General features: G+C 45.3%; 1 protein-coding gene and 1 long non-coding RNA gene across 3 annotated transcripts in view; one reads left to right on the forward strand and one right to left on the reverse strand.

Moving 5' to 3' along the window:
* The window catches only part of LOC147002862 (uncharacterized), a 48126-nt gene that overhangs the window by 26869 nt on the left and 3004 nt on the right, over window positions 1-18253 (forward strand). For both annotated transcript variants that reach the window (XR_015048065.1, XR_015048064.1), the window contains exon 3: window positions 12327-12487. This is a non-coding gene — a long non-coding RNA (uncharacterized LOC147002862). The remainder of the gene's footprint in view (window positions 1-12326; window positions 12488-18253) is intronic.
* The window catches only part of Hs3st2 (heparan sulfate-glucosamine 3-sulfotransferase 2), a 103945-nt gene continuing 97075 nt past the window's right edge, over window positions 11384-18253 (reverse strand). Inside the window, exon 2 of the mRNA XM_021168626.3 lies at window positions 11384-12682. Within this exon, the coding sequence (XP_021024285.1) occupies window positions 12064-12682 (619 nt within the window). The 3' untranslated portion in view covers window positions 11384-12063. The remainder of the gene's footprint in view (window positions 12683-18253) is intronic.

Raw genomic sequence — 18253 nt, forward strand, 5'->3', positions numbered from 1 at the left:
TGGGAGAAAATTCTCATGGTCCTACTGTCACAGGAGTCTTGTCTTTTTGACTGAAATAATTAAGTCAAGAAATAGAAACAGCTTAAGCTGAAGTTTATTTAGCAAAGAAAACGCTTCAGAGAAAAGGCTAGAGTGAATTGCCTCAAAGGTGGAGAGCAGCCAGGGCTCACTATGTTGTAGATTTAAAATAATTTCTCATAGGTACTTAAGAGGTAGAGGGTATACCCATGGGATAAAGTGACCCTTCCTCAAATCATGGTGAAGCAGCGCTTCCTCTTAGCATATTCTTCCCATGATCCTCCAGGAAAGCCCTGGAAAGAGGAGGCGTGTCGGAGACTCACTGTGAGCAATGGCATCGGGTCTTTGGGGTTGTAGCCCTTTCGCTAGCACGATCCTCAGTTTGTAATGCAGTGGGGGAACAATTTAACTTCAGCTTTAAAGAGGTTTAACCATAAAGGGGCATCTGACTTCCAGGGGACACAGCTACAAGGTTCAGCTGCTCTTCCCTTGGTTACCTCAGAGCTCACACCTTGCCTACCTCAACATCACCATGCAGGAATTTGAACAGAGAGGGGAAAATACATTGCACAAACGTCTCGAAGTACTAATAAACACATGCGGAGGAACTGATGTTAAAGATTATGGCAAATTTAATGATTGTCTTTTTCTAATGCACTGGAAGGAGAAAAGCAACATTTTGTATCAGTGTGTTTATCCATATGGTGTGACTTTTAAATAGATCCTCGTTGCTTAAATAAGTCAGACAGGACACATCGATAGCTTACTGTGCCTTCTAATTTCCTAAATGTTTGTTTTAGGAAGAGACAAGGGAGAGTGTCATTTTTATAGATCAAAACAGTGAGGCATTGGAAATTTCATGCCACTCAGTATTTTAAACTCAGGTTGGCAAAAGATATTAAAAGTATGGTAGATCACCTAGGTACAGCAGGCGTTTGTGCCATCACCGTGTGGAGCAGAGGCCTAGCATTGCTTCCTAGGCTCGGAATCTTCAGAGCGAGGCTGTGGTGCTATTTGGAAACAAGAGTTTTTAAAAATTAAAATTTCACTTCTATCTATCTATCTATCTATCTATCTATCTATCTATCTATCTATCTAATGTGTGGAGTGTGTGTGTGTGTGTGTGTGTGTGTGCCTGATTTGGAGGCCAGAGGACAACTTTCAAGTGTTGGTCTTCTATTTTCACTAGAGTCCTGGGGATCAAGCTCAGGTCTCTTGGTAGCAAACCCCTTCACCTTCTGAGCCCAGTGATGAGTTTTTAAATAACTGAGAACTGTCCTTGGAGACTTGCTCTGTCAGCAGCTTTTGTAGTCACTGTCCTCTCCATAGAAATTTGGTTAATTTTTAAAAAATCTCTCTCTCTCTCTCTCTTCCTCTCTCTCTCTCTCTCTCTCTTCCTCTCTCTCTCTCTCTCTCTCTCTCTCTCTCTCTCTCTCTCTCTCTCTCTCGTATACTGTGGATTCACAGCATGTATGTCTGTACGACGCAGTTGGATCCTCCGGAACTGAAGTTACAGACAGTTGTGAGCTGCCATGTTGGTGCTGGGACTTGAACTCTGGTCCTCATGAAGAACAGCCAGTGCTCTTAACCACGGAGCCATGTTTCTAGTCCCTTAATATCTTTGGTTATTAACTATACGTTTTCACATGAAGTCACTAGTGGCATCAGTGGCATATCATTTGCTCACAGTTAATCTAATATCATAATGGGTGACTTAGGCCCAAGGAGGGCAAAGATAGTCTTTTTCCCCTCTACCAATCCAGACTGCCGCTAATTAGTAGTTGTTATACCACGCCATCTGGGCATCCAACAGAAGCATCGAATTTAGATCCTCATTATTGTATATGGGTTAACATGCAGATTATCCCAGTTCTTGTCAAAAGGAACATTATTTTAATGAGTGTCTCACACAGGAGAATCTCTCTCTCTCAGGAACTTGGTCCTCTGTCCTTTGAACCCATGCCTTGAGGTCATATGAGATGCACTTCCCGTAAGCTTTTACCTTTGCCTTAAGTATTCAGAAGCTCCTGGTGTGGTGTCTCGAACCTTAAATCCTAGCACTTGGGAGGCAGAGGCAGGTGGATTGCTATGACTTTGAGGCCAGCCTGGTCTACAGAGAAAGAGAGAGAGTTCCAGGTCAACCAAGGCTTCAAAGAGAAACCTTGTCTTTAAAAACAGACACCAAAGACAACCAAAACGAAAACGTATTCAGAAGCTCGAAGCTATGTCGGAGGCCAATTACAGGATTTTCATTACAATGTTTCTTGACATGATTATAGTGTGCTCTCCCCCCCCCCTTCACCCACTGCTGCTGTGGTGCCTCCTCCTGCTCCTCCTCTTCCTCTTCAAGACTAACTCTTGTCAAGCTTCCAAACTGGTCTAGAACCTATGATTCTCCTGTCTCGGCCTCCTGAGTGCTGGGAGTATATATGTGTGCACCCTGACTCTCAGGTTTTACCCTCTTAATTACAGAACCTTTCATTTGGGATTTTGTGTCGACTCCCAAATTAGAAGCTCTACTGCCCAGATGTCAGTTTGGATTCGGTACGAGGCTTGGTTGTCCCTGATCCTGTGCTTGACCTTGCCATCACAGATGACCCTGTGTTTACCCTTGCCATCATAGATGACCCTGTGCTTGTCCTTGCCATCACAGGTGGCCCTGTCCTAGTCCTTGCCATCACAGGTGGCCCTGAACTTGTCCTTGCCATCACAAATAAAATGCCAGGCTCTGTGTCTGATGTTTTATTCTTGTCACCACTTCTTAGATATGTCAGAGAAGATTCGATGAGTCCTGTGCACATTATAGTATGTATCCGTATCCACTCTCTAGCCTAGGGTCTAACAAACTTTGCTGGTAGCAACTCCTTAGAAGATCATTTGAATGTTAACATTGTAGTGTGCATCCTTTCCTTAGAAAGACAAGGGATTTAGCACTAGAAGTTGTCGATTTGAGTCCTCACTATGGAACCTGGATCACATTAGGCAAGTCTCTGGACTTCAATTTCTTCCCTCTGTGGAACCAGGAATAAGGATTGTAGTTATTACAAAGCAAAAATGATATGAAGTTATGTGAAAGGACCTCATTCTCTTTAACCAGAAAAACTCACATCTCATTATTCAAAGATATGGTTGAACTCCTAAAAATACCTCTGTGCCCTGAACTCTTCACCTCTGCTTTTTTTCTTGGAAACATCATCATATTGTCCAGAATCCCCGTGCTGTGCCCTGGTCTAAGGACTCTGGACATAGAGAACCTCTCTAAGGAGTTCTCAGGGCTCAGAAAGTGGCAGAAGAGGTTTGTACAGCCACTGGCAGAAACCTAGAACTGAGCTCTATTAGGACAGGGGTCATATGTGTTTAGTGGGCTGCAAAACCCTAGCTTGTCTTTGATAGTCAAACAGCCAGCTGTATGTGGTCAAGGGATGAGCTACATCCCCCTTTCTAGGTCTAAAAAAAAAAAAAAAAAAAAAACAGAGCCCGTCCTGAGGCACATGGGGGCAGTATAGCAAGCCCATCAATATCAGATAAGGTGGTACAGTTAACCAAGCTTCACACTAAAGTGTTTGAGGCAGACCAGCCATGATCCAATTAGCCAGGTGTCATCAGTCATGTATAGTCAGATAGACAGCAGCCTGACACACGTGTCAGTCATGCAGATTCATCTTACAGCCCCTGAGACACATGGAAACAAAATAAATGTCAGACACATACATGCATACATTTTTGTTAAGTGTATTGAGTGAAGAGGGGAACGCAAACTATGTGGCCCCATATCAAGCGGGAAGGGGGCTGATTTAAGAATTAGGGAGTTTCTAAAAGTCCTTCTGTTCCCTTCTGCTTTTCCTCTGAGACTGGGTTCCAAAGTGAAGAGGTTTGATAGCAAAGGGACACAACCGAATCACCCTAGAGATCCCCTCAATCCAACAGTTACTCTTCCAGCCCCTGCTTTAATGTATTCACAATGCTGAAACAAAATGCCCTGAAGGAGTTCTTGGTGAACCACAGAAGTTCATCTCACAGTTCTGCTGCCAGAAAGTCCAAGGCCAATGCCAATGCCATGGCAAGTTCAAGTGCTGTGGCCCTGGATGACATAAAGGACAGAAGGACAAGGGTGACAGAACTCACTCTCTTAAGCCCTATGACAGGGGTGTCCATGGAGCCCCAACAGCCTATTTGCCTACTAAAGATTCCCCCTGTTGCTATTTTGCATTGAGGATTAGGCTTCAAAAAGGAGTTTTTGAGAGGACAGCTAGTCAAACCATGGTTGCAATGGCCTACCATTCACTAGCTTTCTTTTTGCTGGGTTGATGCAGTAGGTGGCTTTTGGCTAGGCACACTGGAATATAAAGGTAAGTAATACTCAACATTAGAGTTGGTTAGTGAAGCATCTTGTTCTCCACGAGAGTCACATATATGGAGAGGAGGACAAAAGACCCGGGGCTCCTTCTCCTCGTTACTCGGCTGTATGCGTACATTTTATCTGCAAAAATGGAAGATAAAATTGCTGCGCCATTTAAATCATTTCTCCTTTTCTTTTGCTGACAGAATGGAATTGAACTTGGTTGAATTGCTTTATGAAGAGGTGACTCCTTGCATCACCAGCTGAGTAGCATTTGACTCAAAGACGAAAATGCATTTGGTCCAGATCCCAGGGCTCAGGTTAATTTAGGCACCGAGTTCTTGAATACATAATACGACTGACTGTGGATTTATCCTCTTAGGGGTTCTCTAGTCAGAGAAGCTGGGAGAGCAGCAGTTAGGCAGTGGTGCACCCAAGCTGGCTACTTCTGACTCCAGAGAGTTGGTTATGTGCGACTCCCTCTATCGATACACTCAGACATGTTGTTCTGGTCACTAGAAACTGACCACAGTGGGAACATTTACACCAGGGAGATCTGCAGACACGACAGTTGATGTCTCCCTTTGTCCTACCACTCCCTCTGAGGTCCGATTTACTGGCTCAGAGAAGAAGGTAGAGAAAAGTTGGTATTGGGGTCCCTTGCTTTCAAAACTCAAGAAAAAGAGAGAGAGACAAACTGGAAGTCTCAAATAGCACCATGTGTGGGGAGCACAGGTGAAGACTGGTTGGAAAAATGTTGATAAGCAGGAACAAATTTCAAACAGTTGGGTTTCCTGGTAACAGAGGCTGTTAACAGCCTTCCCAACAGCCATTTTCCCTTCTTCCCAGGCACCAATATCCTGGGATGAACTGTGTTCAGCAAAGGATTGCATTCCCTGCCTTTCTCAGCAGTCCGAGATGGCCAAAAGTTGTAAGTGTAAAAGCCACACTTGTTGGCCCCCCAAAAAAATGTCTCTTGCTGCAGGGTTCTTGGGATATCTCACAATGCAGTGCCCAGGTGCTTTGTGTCTCAAACAATGAATTGAGCAAGATATAAGTTACTGGGCAATCAAGAGTCCCTTTTAAGAGAGATGAATTCTTTATTCAAGCTACCACTCTCAGCAAAACAACCAGTTAAGAATACTGGTTGGTCCAATGGAGCACATCTACATGTTTCTTGTACAGTAGCAAAATGCAGTAAGAGTTTTATAAGTGCGTGTCAAGGCATTTATGCTCATTCTCCCAGCCCCCAGAAATAAAAGCAACATGTTCAGGCTGGGTTTATTCTGAATCAGTTTCGACTGAGCCACTTGATCCTGGCTTGTAAGGACAGCGTCATTCAAGGTACATGGCAAGAGACAGGGGGAGGAAAATTGCTACGAGCTTGGTTCATTTAGAGCTGCAGGGCATCAGAGCTGGCAGGCATCTAGCAGGCTCTGCTGCCAGGGAGCAAATAAACAAGAACTAACGAGAACCTACTATGTGCCAAACAAGACTTTTCTCACCTAATCTCCACAGCAAACCTCTTGTCTTGAGTACAGGGTCTGACTTGATTTATTGATGATTACATCCTTCCAGAAAAGAAATGATTTGTCCAAAGCCACACAGCTAAGAAGAGCGTTTGAATTTGAACTTGAACCCACCGAGCTCCAGGAGTCCCACTTTTCTCTAGTCTGCTTCATGCTGCCTTTTGGTGGAGGCAGTGTGAGGGAAGCAAGGACTGACCCACATTCCATTTGAGTGGAGAAGCATGCTCACATGCTGCAGTCCCAGAGCCATAGAGAGCACTACACACCCAAAGCTGTGCTCTGTGGAGAAGAGTCTGTGTCTGGGGCAGGAAGGTGGCCCTCCATACTTCTGTCCTCTGATTCTAAGACAGAATACTTACATGTTCCCATCTCCCTGCAGCTCACAATGTGGCCAAGGGATTGAGTTCTACCAAAGTAGATGCAGATGGAAGGAATGCTGCTATCCTGTCCAACCCTCAGGAGTACCATTCACACCACGAGGAGGCTGTGAATAGAAAGGATGCTAGAACCTGAAATAGAAGTAGAAAGGGTGCTATAGCCTCAAAAAGAAGAAACTGATTTCTCCTGAACCATCTTTGGATCCCGAGAGCATGGTGTATGAAGGGACGAAGGTCAGCCATTGTGACAGCTGAACTCTGACCCATTGTCTCTGCAAGTGACCCACTTGCAACAGTCTGGACTTGGTCAGTGCACAATAGCTCACCTTTATCTCTCCTCACTTTCAATTCAGCACCAACCACAGAAAAACAAACGGACACTAATCTGGACTTCAGATAGCTCATCAGCTTGCCAGTGCCAGCAGCTTCTGCTCAGGGCACACCTGCATCTTTCCTTCCCTAAGCTCACGGGGAACCTTTCCCCCTGACTTTGAGGACCCTAATGTAAGGGTCCTTGCTTTGGTGAGCCAAACTATGTGTCCATAGACCCACTTCTACTTTTTTAGGGTGGTCTTTGTTTCTTGTCCTCTTTCTGTGGAGTGAAATGCAGACATGTGTCCAGCTATCTTGAATTATCTTGGAGGTGAGAGGAGTCTGCATCTATAGTATTGAAGACCAGTCAGCCACCAGTTTCTGCTTTGAGATATATCAACAGAAAGGTACACTTCAGTCTTTTAAAGTGTTTCTTTGGGTTTCTGGTTTCTATAATCTCTCTGTCTCTCTGAGTCTGTGTGTGTGTGTGTGTGTGTGTCTCTGTCTGTGTCTGTGTCTGTCTGTGTCTGTGTCTGTGTCTGTGTCTGTGTCTGTGTCTGTGTCTGTGTCTGTGTCTGTGTCTGTCTGTGTCTGTGTCTGTGTCTCTGTGTCTGTGTCTGTGTCTGTGTCTGTGTCTGTGTCTGTGTCTGTGTCTGTGTCTGTGTCTGTGTCTGTGTCTGTGTCTGTGTCTCTGTGTCTGTGTCTGTGTCTGTGTCTGTGTCTGTGTCTGTGTCTGTGTCTGTGTCTGTGTCTGTGTCTGTGTCTCTGTGTCTGTGTCTGTGTCTGTGTCTGTGTCTGTGTCTGTGTCTGTGTCTGTGTCTGTGTCTGTGTCTGTGTGTGTCTGTGTCTGTGTCTGTGTCTGTGTCTGTGTCTGTGTCTGTGTCTGTGTGTGTGTCTGTGTGTGTCTGTGTCTGTGTCTGTGTCTGTGTCTGTCTGTCTGTGTCTGTGTCTGTGTGTGTGTCTGTGTCTGTGTGTGTGTCTGTGTGTGTCTGTGTCTGTGTCTGTGTCTGTCTGTCTGTGTCTGTGTCTGTGTCTGTGTCTGTGTCTGTGTCTGTGTCTGTGTCTGTGTCTGTGTCTGTGTCTGTGTCTGTGTCTGTGTGTGTCTGTGTGTGTCTGTGTCTGTGTCTGTGTCTGTCTGTCTGTGTCTGTGTCTGTGTCTGTGTCTGTGTCTGTGTCTGTGTCTGTGTCTGTGTCTGTGTCTGTGTCTGTGTCTGTGTCTGTCTCTGACTCTGTCTCTCTCTCCTGTGTGAGTCTCCCTGAGGAGGCCTTTTGGTTTCAGATGCAATAGTCAGACTTCATCTATTTAAACTGTACTAATTTGGGACTTGTGCAACTTTGCCCTGGGGCAGCCTAAGCGAGAGGGAACAGTTACACTAGATTAAAAATCAGAGCTTGCTGAGTAGACCCATGTACTCGGAATTTCTGTCATTTCGGCTAGGATTTTAAAGATACTTTAGCATCTTTCATTTGCATACAATGATGGATATGCTAATTACAGTAGACATACCTATTCATTAAGATGGTGCTGCTGCTTAGCCTGGGCGGCCTGCGGATGCTGGCAATGTAGAAGAATGAAGCTTATCTGCACACAACGTTCAAGATTTTTACAAATTCTTGGTGAATCCTCCTAAAGTTGAGATAAGCTATCAAATTTTACTGACTTTTTATCAGGGGCTTCTTTTATGTCCTAGAGATTCTGTCTCCCAGTGGCTGTGGCTTTGGCCAGAGTGTAGCTCAGGATACCAGGGCACTAAACACATTTCAGTGGGAAATACTATAGGGCAATTTATTGTCACCCACATACATTGTCTGTCTGTTCCTCAGTGGCTCAGAGTCCAGTTCCAGGAAGTAATGGCTACTCATTCCTCTGCATCACATTTTCAGATCAACAGGGATAAACTCACAAAGGCACTTCTCAGTACCATGGCTACAGTCCTCTGCTGTCGGGAAGATGCATGGCTCACAAGACCTACCCATTCATACATACAGTGAACACCTTAGACTTTTGTGTCAGACTATGCCTTCCAATGACCTATAGGCACTTAGAACTCTTCCTTTGGTTCCACAGGCAGGATAAGAACTTGGTGTCTCTGCCTTCATTTAGAACCTGGTTCCCTTTCTTTGGGTTGCCTGCTCACCTCAGCATGCAGGGATGATAATCACCCAAGGAGTGTCTATCTAGAAACCCTAGACGTCTAGCTCATTTTACGCTCTTTCAAGGCCAAAGGCACAAAGGTAAGAATCACAGAGGTCTTTTACGACATCCTGTTCGGGATCCTCAAGGGCATCCAAAGTCTTATCATTATCCTAAGTCTGTAGTTACCTCTGATTGGAGGAACGGCAGAGCCTTGCACCGACAGAGCACCCCCCAAATGAAGGAAGTCACCTATCATAGGGAGGTGTCCTGGAGCAGAGGTAATCATCCCATGGTCACCAGGTTGCTTCTCCGGAGTGATAAGGTCTTCTTTGGACCATTCCACAGAACCAGAACGGGGCAAAAGCATCCAGACCACACCTTAACCAGAGCGGCTTAATTATGGTCCAGCTTCCTCCCCCCCTCCCCCTGCCCCATGTTTAAAGCTAAAGCTCTACTCAGTTCCTTAAAGATGGACTTGGAGTCACGTGGTCCCTTTATCTGTTCCCCTTCCCAATATAAATATGGATCAAAAGATCTCTCTCTGCTTTTTATATCAGTATTCACCTTCTTAACTGGTTTGTTGAGAGAAGAGGCTGAACTCAACCTGCTGGGGCTTTTGCCCTAAGACTTTGTTAACACCTCTGTAATGCTTAGCAGAGCATGTGAACCTACAGTAGTCTCACTGCAAACATGTAGTGGATGGATGTGTAGGTGTGTGGGTGGATGCTGAAGACCAGGGCCTTGGATAAGGATGAGCGGAAGAAGTAAACTGCTGTAGTATGTATGCGTCCTGCACGGCTCCACGGAGCATGAAAGAGTCTTGATCTTCAAAGAGTTCCTGATCTACGGTGGAAACACATTTAAATACCCAACTGTTATCTAGTGTGATAAAAACCTGCTATTGACAAACGAAGATAGAAGAGTGAGCAGCTGTCAACAGAGGGAGGTGACTTTACAAATGTCATGCATGAATACTTGAATGAAGTCTTACTGGGATTCTGGTTTTTGAATGAGACAGAGATGTGAGGGAGGAAGAAGAACAAACATTCCACAGCAAAAGAGAGGGAATGGGCCAGAGTGTGGGGACTTGAAAAGGACACAGGAAAGCATGATTCTGGAGTGTTGGAGAAGATGAGAAAGAAGCAGGAGGTGAGCCAGATGATGGGAGTCAGGATCATCTCGGTGCCATGTTGGATGGACTGGACACCATCCTAGAGACTGGGACATTCAAGGCAAGACTGGGAAATATTCACAAGGGTCAAGCAGATTATGCCTATCAAGGAAGGGAGCTATGTGGGAGCTGGAAAGCTCAGGAGTGCAGGACCATATCCAAAAGTGGTCATCAATTCTCATGTCAGAGTTTCTCTCCTTCCTTCCTTCCTTCCTTCCTTCCTTCCTTCCTTCCTTCCTTCCTTCCTTCCTTCCTTCCTTCTCTCCTTTCTCTCTCTCTCTCTCTCTCCTTCCTTCCTTCCCTTCTTCCTTCCTTCTTTCTTTTTTTAAAGAAAAGTCAAAAGCCTACATTTTGAGGTGAATTCTTTCAGTTTGTAAACACTGACAGCTATTTCAAAGCTTTATGCTGGCCAAGCAAAAATATCTATCTGATTTTTCCTCAATCCTTGGGCCTTCAGTTTGGTATTTTAAGTTGAAAGCATCTAGGCAGAGATGTTATCCAACCCAAATCGTGTTTCAGAGAAGAAGCCAGCCCTGCAGTATGTGACTCTAATCCCAGATACTTAGGAGGCTGAGGCTGGAGTACCCTAAGCTCATGGCTAGCTTGAGCAACGTAGTAAAACCCTACTCAAGATAAATATAGGGGCAAAAGAGATAGCAGAGTCAGTGAAGCTTCCCAAGCAAGCATGAGAACCTGCATTTTGTCCCCAGCACCCAAGTTGGACATAGTATCATGTGTTTGTAATCCTCGCACTGGGGAAACAAACACAGGCAGATCCCTGGGGCTTTCTGGTTAACCAACTAAGCCTGATTGGCAAGCTCTAGGCCAGTAAGAGCTTCTGTCTCAAAACAAAATAGAACAACAACAAAAACACAATACAACAACAACAATTAAAACAAAAACAACAAAAACCCAGGTGGACAATCTACCTGAGAAACAATATCCTAATTGGTAATCCTGAGGCTAGTGAGAGACTGTCTCAAAAGGCAGTGGGATGGCCTGTTTGATGAGTGATACCTGAGACTGACCTTTGTCCTTCACATACAAATGCACACATGTGCATGTGCATCTACACAGACATTTGTACACTCTCCTCCCTGTGTGTACAAGACACATTAACACAGTAAGAAAATAAATGTAAAAATGACGAGGCTCTATCTTAGTTTCAGAACACGTGCCTAGCATGCATGAAGACCTGGATTCAATGCCTAGTGCTGAAGATAAAGAAATACAATAAACACGTTCCTTGCAGATCTCTGTGTGATCTTTCTGTACCAGTTTCTTACAGCCAGAAACCACCATCCCCCATCTATACCCTGGCTTCTCCCGACACAGTCTTCACACCCACACCCACTTCCAGCTGTCCTCCCAAGTCTTTCACATCCCTGACTACTTCTTCCACTGGAATTTACTGACGAAGGCCTGCCTTAGACAGAAACACTCAGTGTTAAGGACACGAGAGAGCCATATTTATTTCACATGGACAAGCATGATCCCGTGCATGCTGAACATGAAAGCTCGCGTGAAGAAAGTACCCGTAACAGCAGATTATGTGCTTTTGTCCGCAGGGAGCAGGGAGAGTCACAGAGTGCTTTTCAAAGACATCGTTGTCCTCTGAGCACAGTGGAGACCACAGGCTTTGAAGTCACTGGCTTATTTCAGCATCAGAGTCTGTCTCCTGGAGTGGACAGAGAGGGATTTGGGGCTCTGCACACTGTTGATGAACTGCTGTGGTCTGAGGGGGGGGGGGTCATTCCCCTATCCCACTGCTCAGGGCTGCAGGGGAAAATTAAGCTCAGAGGGAAGGTACATGCCACTTGGAATTACGCCCACCACTGAGTGTACAGTGTTGGGATGAACTGCTGTTCTCACATAACAGAGCCATCTCCACTCAGAATATCCCCCAACATCGAGAGATCCTTTCTTCTTACAGTAATTCCTCAGGACCATTCATGGGCAGATAGGAGCAGGTTCTAGAACTGGATGGGTGTGCCAAAAGCAGACAGAATTTCCTGGACAGAGCAGGAACCACCAGTCTCTTGGACTTTATTCAGTTTTCTGGTTCCAAGATGATCTATCATGGGGTTCAAGATGAGAAGAGGGGCTGGAGATGGGGGTCAGGATATCTGGGAGCAAACCTTGTGGAAGAGACAAGAGTAGAGCCCTTGTACCTTGGAGACTCACTCCCACCGGAAGTCCTGCCCAACAGTTTCATAAAATTTAATATTATAAGGTCTATAAAATTCCCGGAGCTGGTCTATAACTTCAGGGTCGATCTGTACATGAGTTCTCCCTTTTGATTTGCCCAGGCATCGAGGCAGAAGGGTTGACTCTGGTTTTTTCAAGCAAGGGAATCCTTTGGTCTTGTTGAAGTAGAAGTGCTTGTCTGTGATGAATCTCTTGATACCCAGGAAGTCCTGAATGCGCCCCATCTCACCAGCAGGGTCGGTGATGAGCCGCTCTCCACTGACGAAGTGGATCTGGGCCAATGGGAAGTACCGCAGCCAGCTCTCCAGGTGCAGTGCATACATGCCGATGCGGATAGCGTTCCAAGACACGTCCACCAGGCCTAGACTGCGGTTGCGGAAGGACAGGCCCTCGAAGGTGGGGATGTCTGGCTTCTTGGAAAGAGTCTGCGTGTAGTCAGAGATGGCTCGGGTCACTGGGTTCCGCACCACCACTATCAGCTTGGTGTCTCGTGACATGTTGAAGATCCGTCGAGGGGCTTCTTGAGTGACGAAATAGCTGGGCGTCTTCTCCAGTGTGATCTGGGTCTCCAAGGTCCTCGGCATCAGGCTCCTGGGGGGGGGGGGACGCAGAAGCAACACATCATCAGAGAGTGTGGCTGTTTTAGGGGTGCTGCTGTTAGCTTCCTCCCCTAGGTGACCCACGCAGGCCCCCCTCTCTCCTATCCCATTTGAGGTTCTTACTTGGTGAGAAACTCACTTCAACTAACATTGCATTGTGTGTGTGTGTGTGTATGTGTGTGTGTGTTTTATAAAAAATTTAAAGACAGAAACAAAATTAAATATCTGTCACTATGGGTTAAAACAAATTGTTTAACCAGTAGATCTATAAGTATTAATATGTAATCAATACAGTAAGCCTCCACATCCAAGGGTTCTACAGCCAGTGATTCAATTGATTATGGATCAAAAATATTTGGGGAGGCCAAACAAGTGTGTTACCCTGAGTTTGGATATCCAGAATTCACATAAAGATGAGTATTTGTATGTCTGTAAATACCAACACTCCTATGCAAGATTCGCAGAGATGGGGAGTCTGTGGAGGCTACTGGTGAGGTAGCTTGGTAGATACAGCAGAGAAACAAAGAGACCCTGCTTCAAACAAGGTGGAAGATAAGGAATGATGCCTGAGGCTGTCCTCTGGTCTGCATACGTGACATGATGCACACACACACACACACACACACACACACACACACACACACACACTTTAGGAAACGTGCATGTGCTAAATACATACAAATGTTCCTTTGTGTACAATATCATCAACACTGTATTATGTACTATAAGCCAGCCACCTAAAGATGATTTGAAGATTACTCCAGTGTAGGATGGAACACAGATACTATGCCGTTTTCTGTAAGAGACTTCAACATCCACAGAGTTTGGTATTATGGGGACTTACATCAAGGATGACCTTATCCTTTGTAATGAAGAAATGCCATATGGCAGCTTATCTCAGGAGGGAGACTCAGGCCTCTGGTGATTGTAGTTAGCGCTGGGAGAGGGATCTGTACGTGGGAAGGGAGAGCTAGGCAATTGGGGATAAATGAGAATTACATTTGATTGTATAATCTTTTACGCTGCTTGAAATTTTTAATGTGTTTATTATGTATTCAAAAATACAAAGTAAGCCGTGGAGTATTATCCTGGCCAAAAACTATTTCTTCAAATATATTAAAATCTTTTTTTTTTTTTTTGAGGAGCAAAAGGCTTGTTTTTGCAAGAATAGAAGCTGTAATAGAAATGCGTTCTGACGTCTTCTATGGAAAAAAAAACTATCTGAATTACATCCTTTGTCTCGGGCTGCATGAAGCACAGGCCTCTCTGGGCAGGCAGCAACTTCAGTCAGAGCCAGGCAGTGCAACCCTCTTTCCCTTGTTTTTTTTTTTTTTTTTTAATTTTCTGGCTCTGCTTGGGACTTCAGAGGATGAAGGTAGCTACTCTGCAGTGTCCCTTCCAGATCTCTCTCTCCAGCCTGGATTCGGAACTCCCCTGATTCCTAGTTGCTGCTTTTTTTCTGAGGGTCGAGTTTTGTCTTTATAGCTGAATTTGTTGCTGGCTGCTTGCACGGGAACATTGCATGAGGATATAACTTTTCCTTTCTCCCTTTCTGGTTCTTTCTTTGTTAGTGAGTTTCATTTTTCTCTCTCACATTTTTATTTAAATAAAGATATCTAGGGTTCTATCCTAAAACAATTAATTAAGCATATTTTGGGCTATTTCATCTTAAAACTCATTTTTAAGGTTCACAGGGAATCAGAGGAGGCTGGCAAGGAAGCAGAGTTAAGACAAAAATATTGTCCCTCCAACAGTATACAACATTACCCCCCCCCAAAAAAAAAAAAAAAAAAAACATCGTCCTCACACTTCTCTGGAACACAGACTCACCCTCTCCAGCTTTCTCCTTACCTCCTGTCACCTCCACCTGTCCTCACACCTTTCCAGTGTCTTCTCTGTCACCAGCCTTTCTTTTCTTTCCTCTAGAAACACTCACAGCCAACCCTTGGGCCTTGTCACCAAAGCTGTCATGACTAGAATGTTTCACCCTGAAGCTCATTCTAGGGCCAGCCATATCCACACAGAACCTCTGAGTGTGGCTTTGTTGGGGGCAGAGTCTAAGCAGATGTAAAGGTGAAGTCTCACATCCTGGACCTGTGGGACTCAAATCCACGGCAGTAACCTTAGACAGGCAGGGAAGAAGGTGGGCTGAGGCAGTAACGCAGTGAACATGATGGCCCAGAACAACACGGTTGTCGCCAGCAGCTACAAGACGGGCCCAAGGCAGTGTTTCTTCACAGTATGGATAGGAGACGAACTCTGCTAGCAACCCCATCTCCAACACCATGGAAAGAACCATCCCCTGATGTGTTAATGCTTTCTCCTGGCCATTTGTTACAGCAGCCTCAGGAGGTGACAGATTACATCTTTGTCTCCTTTCACTGTTAGCACAGTTCCAAACTCATACCTGCCCTATGAGACAGTTTACCTATGAGTTTACCTATGAGACTCTTGATTTCGCTCTCTACCATTTTTCTGGACCTATTGGACAATAATTTCAGTACCATCCCTCATGTACCACCCGGTTTCTCAGTCTCTAACGATGCAGTATTTCAGCTTCTATTCTTGCCAGTTCTGCTCCCAAGTTTCTAACCGGTATTCAGGATTGCTGAGCCTTCAGACAGCATCAGTTCTAGCTTTGGTTGACTCTTCAGCCATGTGTTACCTGGTCTTTACAGCACCCCCATCGTCTGGTGTTTCAAATTCTCACTGTAAGCTCCCAACCCTGCTTCTCTTACCCACTCTTAACATGAAGCTAGCCTCCTCCAATAGGGAGGAGGTAGAAGCTCCCATATCCCAATTCCTTCAGTTTCCTTCCATTCAGTCTTGAAACTGGCCTTCATCTGAATCTGTCCCCGGGCCCTCTTGCTAGTTTCAGAGAATGAGGTGTGCTGGGCTCATGGTCCACCTGTGAGAACAAGGAATGCTGGGCTTGTGGTCCACCTGTGAGAACAAGGAATGTTGGCTGGGCTTGTGGTACACCTGGCTTAGCTAACTTCCTTAGGATTCTCTGAATATCCATCTGTAGGCTCCACATTCACTACTCAGGAGTGCTGATGCAACTGATATTTTTGTTTCAAAACCTCTAAAGGTTTTCCAAACTCCATGGACATTATTGATGCAAAGGACTTCCCGGGGCATAAAGACTTGGTACTTGACTGGCCATTAAATATATTTCTTTGCAATATCCTATGGTGCAATAAGGAACATCTGAGGAAAACAGGGGAGGCAGCATTTCCCAAGCCTTAATAGTCCAGCTGTGAACTTATGACCTCTGCATCCACTAACATCTTACTTTTTGCTACTTTGGAGAATTCCAATCAATTCTGGCGACCTCCAGAATATCATAGCATCCCCCAACTGGACTCTAACAGAGTTTCTACTATTCAAATTCCTAATGGGTACATGAGTTGCATGACCAGAGCTAAGATAAAGGGACCAGGTTAGGGGCTGGTAAGGTGGCTCAGCAGGCATCAGTACTTGCTGTGAAAACATGAGCATCCAAATTTGGATTCTGATACCCACAAAAAAAGCCAGGTGTGCTGAGCATTTGTGTAACCCCAGTACTGAGACAGGAGAATTGCTAGGGCTTGCTGGCTGCCACCCTAGCTCCAGGTGCAGTGAGAGGCCCCATCTCAAGGGAATGAGGGGTGGAGAACGTGATAGAGCAGGACACCCAAGGTCCTTCCCTAGCTTCGGCACATACACATGTACACACACACACACACACACACACACACACACACACACACACACACAGAGTAGTGCCAGGTGGGGACATGAGACTGCACCTTGAGGTCTGCCTTTTCTCCTTATGTCACAGATGGAATTTTGCTTTACAGTTGCCAGCAAACAGATGAATGCTTTCCCTACAGTTCATGCCTCTGAAGTTGCTATCTCCCTTCGTTTCTACATAGCACTAAAATAAATAAATAATACCAGGAGAGTCTTCCTACATTTGCTGTTTGGACTTGCCCTCCATCTTCGTTTTACCTTGCTTAGCAAGGATTTTCCCTACAGCCAGTCACAGCCTGGATTTCCCTTTGTGGAGCTGCCACACTCCTGCTTTGGACAGAGTCTTAGTGAGTTGAAGAGCAGGTGTGTGATGGAAGTCGGGCAAATGAAGGCCTGTCTAGTGTCCTAAGACTGAATGAAAATGTGTCATAAGGACTGAAGATGGAGCCCTACCAACCAGCCACGGGGTCCTGGAGGAGGCTCCTGAAGTGTGTGTTAGCAGCTTGTCAGGATCTTACCATTTCTGAGGTGTGATTCTAGATTTCCTTTGGAGTTTGTGAGTTACACACACCCTGCCTATAAATGACTGCCACTTAAGCGACCTGTGGCTCCTGTTGCTCACAGCCCTCACTTTTGCAATCCGGCCTCTTCTTCTCCCTTTCTGTTGAAGCTGCTCCTACTCTTCCCATGATAAACCCCATGAAGGTAGGCCAGGGTGCAGCACATATGTAAATGTTCCATCAGAGTCTGCCCACAAAGCATGGCACGTGTCCCCACATCTCTACCAGTACGTATTTAAGATTTATTTGTTTGTTTGTTTATATGTGTATATATGTGTGTATGTGTGTGTGTGTGTGTGTGAGAGAGAGAGAGAGAGAGAGAGAGAGAGAGAGAGAGAGAGAGAGAGAATGATGGTTACTGCATGTACATCTGTGTATAATTTTTTACAGTTCCCACGGAGTCCAGAAGAGGGCATTGGATCCTCTGGAGCTGGAGTTACAGATGGTTCTGAACCTCTATGTGGGTGCTGGTTGAACCTGGGTCTTCTGGAAAAGCATCCCGTGCTCTCCACTGCTAAGTCATCTCTCCAACCCCTCTCTCTGTATTTGAGTTTTAATGTAATCAACAAGCCCTCAAATACAGCTATGCTCTGAGTTCCTCAGCCTCTCTCAAATTCCCGACTTTCTCCAGTCTATTCCGGACCTTCCCAATAGACTGCACAGTCGTCCCGAATGATCTCCTTCCTCCCCAGCCTTTAGTCATCACCTAGGGGCTGATTCATAAGTTGGTCATGGATGCTGTATAACTTCAGCTTCCCTGTGTTCTAAACTGCCGGTGTCTGACTGTCTGAGGACCAAACACTTCAACGCCCCATTTTCCCTCTCAAATTGTAATTGCTGTACAGACAGAAAAACAAAACAACAACAACAAAAAATGTCTGTCTTTTTTCCTTGGAACATTTGTCTTCCTAACCTTCCCAAGTCTTTGTGCTCCTCACCTAGTTACAGGGCTCACCTGCTGTAGCTTGCTCTCTGATGTGCATGCTTCTACTGGCTTCAATCCATTCTGCCACCAGGGGAAACTCTCTAAAGCCAACCCAATCAATGCAAGCCTCAGTGACTCCTTAGAATGAAGCCAGTATTCTGTGGAGTACAAGTTCCCTGCCTACCTTTCTAGAATTAATTTCCATCACTCCTGGTAACTTGATGGTCATGCCACACTGAACATAAAGCCCACTCTCCAAACACAGGTGTCTTTTAATGTATGGTTTTTCTTGGTTGAATTTATTTTTTGTCTGTATGCGTGCACTTGCATGTGGAGGCCAAGG

The sequence above is a fragment of the Mus caroli genome, unplaced genomic scaffold, assembly GCF_978045245.1.
Source record: "Mus caroli unplaced genomic scaffold, Mus_caroli_1 scaffold_8, whole genome shotgun sequence".
Classification (NCBI taxonomy): domain Eukaryota; kingdom Metazoa; phylum Chordata; class Mammalia; order Rodentia; family Muridae; genus Mus; species Mus caroli.